The sequence below is a fragment of the Harpia harpyja genome, chromosome 15 (assembly GCF_026419915.1).
Source record: "Harpia harpyja isolate bHarHar1 chromosome 15, bHarHar1 primary haplotype, whole genome shotgun sequence".
In the NCBI taxonomy this organism is placed as follows: domain Eukaryota; kingdom Metazoa; phylum Chordata; class Aves; order Accipitriformes; family Accipitridae; genus Harpia; species Harpia harpyja.
The window spans coordinates 30,632,375-30,639,609 of NC_068954.1; the positions used below are offsets into that span (position 1 = coordinate 30,632,375).

General features: G+C 70.5%; 1 protein-coding gene across 1 annotated transcript; it reads right to left on the reverse strand.

Annotated features, from left to right (window-relative positions):
* Window positions 1-213: 213 nt before the first annotated feature.
* On the reverse strand, window positions 214-6,638 carry AMHR2 (anti-Mullerian hormone receptor type 2). The gene is given in 15 exon segments (XM_052809412.1): window positions 214-235; window positions 1,161-1,372; window positions 1,906-2,042; window positions 2,132-2,279; window positions 2,845-3,005; window positions 3,097-3,192; window positions 3,195-3,210; window positions 3,474-3,698; window positions 4,413-4,462; window positions 4,465-4,521; window positions 4,948-5,035; window positions 5,533-5,670; window positions 5,672-5,694; window positions 6,337-6,486; window positions 6,614-6,638. Coding segments are annotated over 15 exon segments (1,548 nt in total).
* Between the last annotated feature and the right edge of the window lie 597 nt (window positions 6,639-7,235).

Genomic DNA, 7,235 nt, shown 5'->3' on the forward strand with positions numbered 1-7,235 from the left:
ACTACTGTGGGGGACCCCCCCCACTGTCTCCGAGGGGAAACTGAGTCACGGCAGCTTGGGGGGGGGGGGTAGCCCAGCCGTGTCCGTCCCCCCCCCCGGGGCTGGATCCAGGGGGGTCGAGGGGGGACAGGGCAATACTGCGGGTGTGCAGGGGGGGTTGGGGGGGGCACTTGGGGGGTGCGGGGGGGCTGGGGGTTCAGGGGTCACTGAGGGTCAGGGCTCAGAGGGTTGGGGGCTACGGGGGGGGTCAGGGCATTTGGGGGTGCAAGGCGGAATTGGGGAGTGCAGGGGGGACTGGGGGGGTGCATAGGGGCTGCAGGGAGGATTTGGGGGTGCACAGGGGGGATCTGGGGGTGCAGAAGGGAAGTGGGGGGTGCAGGCAGAGCACAGGGGGGATTTGGGGGTGCAGGGGGGTTGCAGGGGGGATTTGGGGGTGCAGTGTGGGACTGGGGGGTGCAGGGGGAGTGCAGGGAGGATTTGGGGGTGCAGGGAGGATTTGAGGGTGGACAAGGGCACCTGGGGGTGCAAGGGGAAGTGGGGGGTGCAGGGGGAGCGCAGGGGGGATTTGGGGGTGCAGGGGGGGACTGGGGGGTGCATAGGGGGTGCAGGAGGGATCTGGGGCTGCAGGGAGGATTTGGGGGTGCACAGGGAGGATCTGGGGGTGCAGGGGGAGCGCAGGGGGGATTTGGGAGTGCAGGGTGGGGACTGGGGGTGCATAGGGGGTGCAGGAGGGATCTGGGGCTGCAGGGAGGATTTGGGGGTGCACAGGGAGGATCTGGGGGTGCAGGGGAGAAGTGGGGGGTGCAGGGGGAGCGCAGGGGGGATTTGGGGGTGCAGGGGGGGACTGGGGGGTGCATAGGGGCTGCAGGGAGGATTTAGGGGTGCGGGGGGGGGGTCGGGGGCCCCGGGGGGGGAGGGGGGGGGTCCGCTCCCACCTGCCGCCTCCGCTCCGGCCGCGGCCCCTCCCGGCAGGGAAACGGGGGGCGGGGCCGGCCGCTTGGCTCCACCCCGGGGGCGGGGTTGGCCGCCTGGCTCCTCCCCGGGGGCGGGGCCGGGACGCCTGGGTCCCTTACGGCGCGGGGGGGGGGCAGTGAACTGGGACGCCTGGGTCCCGTCTCCCCCCCCCCCCCCGTGCCTCAGTTTCCCCCCCTTGCACCCACCTCTCGGGCAGCTGCGGGGGGGGCGGTCCGGAGGCCGGAGCCCCCCGAGGGGGCGGGCGGCGGTGGCAGCGGGTTGGGGGGGGCCGGTAGCGGGCGGGGGGGGGGCCGGCAGCCAGGCGTTGGAGCCGCTGGAGAGCCCGCTCGGCCGAGAGGCGGGCTTCGGGGTCGGGGTCCCAGCAATCCTCCAGCAACTCCGGCAGAGCCCCCCCGGGCTGCGGGAGCCACCCCCCCCACGGCATCAGCGGGGACACCCCCCCCCGGGTGGGGGAATCCCCGGGGATGACACCCACAAGCAGGGATACACACACCACCCACCCCCCGCTCCGGGTAGGGACCCCCCAAGATGGGACACCCCCCCCCCCCCGACATGGGCACCCCAGGACACCCAGACAGGGACACTGCCCCCCCCGGGCATGGGCACCCCGGGGCACCCCCAAAACACCCCTGGGCATCTGGGCAGGGATATCCCCACGCATGGGCACCCCCAAACACCCCTGGGCACCCCCAAACACCCCTGGGCACCCAGGGAGGGACCTGCCCCCCCGGTTCATGGGCACCCCAGGACACCCCCAAACACCCCTGGGCACCCAGGCACCGGCACCCTGGGACCCTCTGGGCATGGACCCCCCCCCTCCTTGGGTCACCCCTGCCCATGGGCACCCTCAGCATCCCGGGGGTAGCCCTGAGCACCCAGGCAGGACCCCCCCTCCCCCCCCCCCCACCGTGGGTGCCCATCGGGGCTGACCTGGGGGGCACGGTGCCAGGCGGGGGGGATGAGCGGTCGTCGTCGCTCCTCCACGGCCAAACGCCGGAGCTGGGCACCCGTGGGGCTGGCACCCAACTCCGCCTCGTACGCCAGCCGAAACGCCGGCACGGGTGCTCCTGTGGGACGAGGTGGAGAGGGTCAGCAGGGATGGGGGGGGGGGGTGGGGGTTCTCAAGGGAGCAGGGGGGGCACCCATGGGTGCTCACCGGGGCTGAGGGCCTGGCAGCGTGAGAGGATCTCCCAGAGGAGCAGTGCCAGGGCGTAGACGTCCGCCTGCCGCAGCGCCCGGCCCCATGCCCGCAGGTCCAGGCTCTCGTCCAGGATCTCGGGTGCCAGGTACCGCTGGGTGCCCGCCTGCGCCCACCCGAACCGCTCGCACGGCACACGGCGAGCACCGGGACCCCCCCCACGGGGCTTGCACCAGCGCCGCGCGTGCACGTGGGCGAGGGTAAGGTTTGCACCAGGGTCGTGCGTGCGTGCGTGCCGCGGTGAGCCTCGCACCGGGGCTGTGCTTGCACGTGCACCAGAACCACGTGTGCGCGTGTGCCGGGGTGAGCCTCGCACCGGGGTTGTTCTTGCACGTGCACCAGGTCCCAACTTACAGCAGGGCCACACTTGCACGTGCACTAGGGTAAGGCTCACACCAGGGCCACGCATGTATGTGTGCCAGGGTAAGGGCTCACACCAGGGCCACGCATGTATGTGTGCCAGGGTAAGGCTTGCACCAGGGCCGTGCATGCACGTGCACCATGGTAAGGCTTGCACTAGGGTCGTGCTTGCACATGCACCAGACCCCCCCCTTGCACGTGCACGAGGTCTTGGCTTGCACCAGGGCTGCTTTTGCACCTGCACCACGCTGCCAGCAGCACGAGGGGGTCCCATCCCTGTCCCACCCCTGTCCCCATCCCGTCCCCGGCACCTTGCGGATGGGCACGACGTGGCGGGCGCTGGTGCCGGCCTGGGCACGCGGTGGCAGCGCCAGCGCCAGCCCGAAATCCCCGATGGCGCACGTCCCGTCTTCCCGCACCAGCACGTTCTGGCTGCTCAGGTCCCGGTGCACCACGCTGGGCTTGTACAGGCCTGGGAGGTTGGGGGGGGGGTCACAGGATGGGGGGGGGGGGACACCCTTGCAGAGGCCGGGCGAGCTCGGTGCACGAGTGGCCGCACTCACCGTCGCGCCAGAGCTCCTGGTGCAGGAAAGCGAGGCCGCGGGCGAGGGAGAGTGCCAGGCGCACACTGCCGGCCCACGTCCCCACGTGCTGCTCCAGAAATGTCGCAGGGAGCCCTGGGGACACGCGTGGGGACACGCGTGGGGACACAGGGCAGCCCCCCCCCCCCCCCCCCCCGTGTGCATGCACCCACCTGCCCCCCTCTGCTTGCAGGGGCACCCCGCGATCCGGTGCGTGCACGGCATGGCACAACCCGCGTGGGCATCCCGGCACACACGCGTGCGACACGAGCAGCCCACGCCACGCGCACGTGCACCCCCACGCACACCCCTCCCAGCACCCCCCCAGCACCCCGTGCCCACCCCTCGCTGCCACTCACGGCGGGGTACAGCTGGAGGACAAGGAGCCCCCCCCGGGCGCGGGGTCCAGCACCCCGTGTCCCCAGCAGCCGGGCCACGTTGTCGTGCTCCATGAGGGGCAACCCGTGCACGGCCCGCTCCGCCGCAAAGCGTCCGGCCGCCCCCGCCACGAAGGCCTTGATGGCCACCGGCCGCTGCTGTAGGGTGCCCCGCCACACCGCCGAGAAGCGCCCCGTCTGCAGCACCTGCCGGCGCCCGCAGCACCCGTGGGTGCCCGTAGTGACACCCCAGGCGTCCCCTCTGGGTGATGGGATCCCACACGGGGTTGGGTGACCCCCCAGTTCCAGGGACAGGGAGCCCCGGTCACCCATGGGTGGCCCCCAGCCCCAGGAACCCCAAGCTCGTACCCTCAGTGCTGGGCACCCATGGGGGCCCCCAATTCCTGAGCACTCCCGTGCGTAGGGATCCCCAGCCCCAGGCACCCATGGGTGTCTCCAGCCCCAGACCCCCCCACACCCGGGGATCCCCATCTCCAGGCACCCATGGGCGTCTCCAGCCCCAGACCCCCCCACACCCAGGGATCCCCAGCCGCAGGCACCCATGGGTGACCCCAGCCCCAGGGTGGCCCAGCCCCAGGCACCCCAAATCCAGTAGCCCCCAGTCCTGGGCACCCATGGACACCCTCAGCCCTGGGCTTCCTTGTGCCAACCCCTGAACTGCTGCCCCCCCCCCCATTTGTGCCCCTCCCATGGGTGCCTCCCAGTCCCCTCCCCATACAGGTCCCCCCAAGTGGGTTCCTCCCCCAGTATTGCCCCTTAAGTGCCCCCCATTTCGGTGCCCCCCCCGAACCTCCCATCAGTGTCCCCAGCGTGGGTGTCCCCCCCAGGATCCCCCAATGGGTACCCCCCCCCGTGGGTGCCACCCCCGTGGGTGTCCCTCGCCCCATGGGTGCCCCGCACCTGCAGGAAATGCAGCGCAGGCAGGTCCGGGCTGGGGGGCTCTGGGGGGACCCAACCCCCCGGCACCCTCGGGGGGGCCGCCGCGTATGGGTCCTCGCCCGTCGCAGCCCTGGTAGGGAGACGTGGGACACAGGGACACCCGTGACACCCCCACCCAGGGACCCCCCCCATAATCAGGGACACAGGACCTGGGGACACCCGGGACACCCCCCCCACATACCCCCCCGGGGACACAGGGGATGTTGTACCCCAGGATTCCCGCATGTGGGGACTCCTGCATCCTAGGGACACCCCACCCGGGCACCCCCACACCCAGGGCTCCCCAGTTCACTGGGGCCCCCCCTGCCCCAGGGACAGAGTGACACGGCACTTGGGGACCCCCCACCCACCGGGAGTCCCGCACCCTGGGGACACCAGGGACGTGGCATTTGGGGACACCCACACCCAGGGACACCCAGGGGACACAGGGTATGGGGGGGCCTGTGCCCAGGGGTCCCCAGATCCCGTGTCCCCCCCCCAGTGTCCCTGTCCCTACCGAGGACGGCTAGGCAGGTGAGGAGGAGGAGGAGAGGTCCGGCACCCCACAGCCACAGGGTCCCCCGCGGACCCCACATGGCCAGGCACTGGGGACAGAGCCTGCGGTGGCACAGGGGCCCCCCCCCCAAGACCTGGCAGGGACCCAGGTGTCTGGGGTGGGGTGTCCCCCTTTTTTGGGGATCCCATGGGTTCCCCAGCACCCTGTGGGTCCCAGGGCCCTCCCCCATAAACTCCCCATCCCCCTATAGGTCCCCTATAGGTCCCCGGACCCCCCCCCATCACTCCCCCAGTCTCCTGTGGAACCCACATCCCCCTATAGGTCCCCTAAGGGTCCCAAGTCCCCCCCATGGGTCCCCCCAGGTGTCCCAGATACCCACCACGGGTCCCCCATGGGTCCCAAGCCCCCCCCCCAGGCGTTCAGCCCCCCATGGGTCCCACATCCCCCTGTGGGTCCCCTAAAGGTCTCAGGGTCCCCCCCCAGTCCCCCATGTATCCCCAAGGCCCCCCCCCCCCCGGTCCCCCAGCCCCCTGGCCTCCCAGCAGATCCTATCCAGCCTCCCAGTGCCCCCCAGTACCAGGGCTGTGGTGGGGCCCCCCAGCCCCAGGCTGTCCCCATCCCGCTGGCGTTGCCGTTGCAGAGGTGGCCGTGGCAGAGGCAGACGAGGACGACGACGCCGGGGGGGCCCGCGGGACTGGGGGTGCAGGTAGGAGAGGGGCAGGCGGCCCCCCCCGCCCCCCCAGCAGCCTGGGGACACTGCCGCTGTCACCGGGGCACCCCAGGGTGCTGGCTGGGGGATCCGAGGCCCAGGGATGGGGCAGGGGACAGGCCAGACCCCCATCCCCAGGACCCCCCTTCCCGGTTACCCCCCTCCCTGGGGACCCCCCCCCGCAGCGCTGCTCCATCCCAGCGCTGCTGTAGCTACTTCTCAAGGCCAAGGTCAAGCACAGCAGCTGGGAAGGGACCCAGGAGTCCAGGCTTCCCAGCAACCCCCCCCCCCCAAAATCCCCTAACTGCCCCTAAAGGCAGGATCAGACCCCCCCCATCCTGCCCCAGCTCCTTCTGCCCTCCCCTATACCACCCAAGACAGGATCAGGCCCCAGCCCCTTCTCCCAGTGCTACCCCAGGGCAGGATCAGGCCCTCCATCCTGCCCCAGTTCCTTTTGCCCCCTCCCCAGGGCAGGATCAGGCCCCTCCATCCTGCCCCAGTTCCTTTTGTCATCCCCCCCAGGGCAGGATCAGGCCCCAGCCCTTCTCCCCAGCAATATCCCAGGGCAGAATCAAGCCCCTTCTCCCCACATTCCCCCTCCAGGACAGGATCAGGACCCCCCCCCATATCAGAATACACCCCCAGCCACCCCTGGAGCTGGGGGGGGGGGGGGTTCTCACCCTGCACCAGCGCATGGCTCTGGTTCCAGATACCGATACAGCACTGGCCGGGGGGGCAGCGGACGGTGCCAGGCTTGGCCCCCCCCGAACCCCCCAACCCCCCCCGCACGCTGGGGTGCTTGTAGGAGACGCAGCTGAGGTTGCGGGGACCTGGGAGGGGGGTGGAACACAAGAGGTGATGGCTCCCAGCACCCCCCCCCCCAAAAATCCTTCCCACCCCTCCACCCCCCCCACCCCCCACCCTAGGGTGGTGGTGGGGGTGGACCCCAGCACCCACCTGGCAGCCCCGGCACCAGCCCCATGGGTGCCTCGGCTGTGGGGAAGGAGTTGGCAGGATGCGTGCGGGGGCCGGTGGAAGAGGAAAGCGGGCCCTGGCCGGAGGCAGCCCCTGGGGAGGAGAAGGAGGAGGAGGAGGAGGAGGAGGAAGGTGCAGCCCCCGCAGCAGGGAGGAGAGCGGGACAGGGCGCCCTGGGTGGGAGCCAGCTTTGCCCCCCCCACCCCGCATCACCCCAAGCCCCCAAACCCCCCCAAGCGCAGCCGTTCCCCTCGAAATTGAGCTCCCTGCCTCAGTTTCCCCTCCACGCCACAGTCCGACCCGGTGCCGTGCCTCAGTTTCCCCACCTGGGACTGAATTCCGCCGCCCCCTCCCCACGCTGAATCGGCCGTGCTCCCCCGGTCGAACCCCCGCAGATTCCAGACAACGCCAGCGACTCGTGTTTATTACAAAAAGAAATCGTCATTCCCATTTACAAAGGAGCCCCAAAAAACTAACATTTTAATCTAAGTCTTTTTGTACAAAAAATAGCACTTTGGGAAGGAAAAAAAAAAAAAAAACAAAACCCAACAAACCCAAAAAACGCGTTTCGGGTGTTTATGACATCGGCCACCGGATTTTTAGA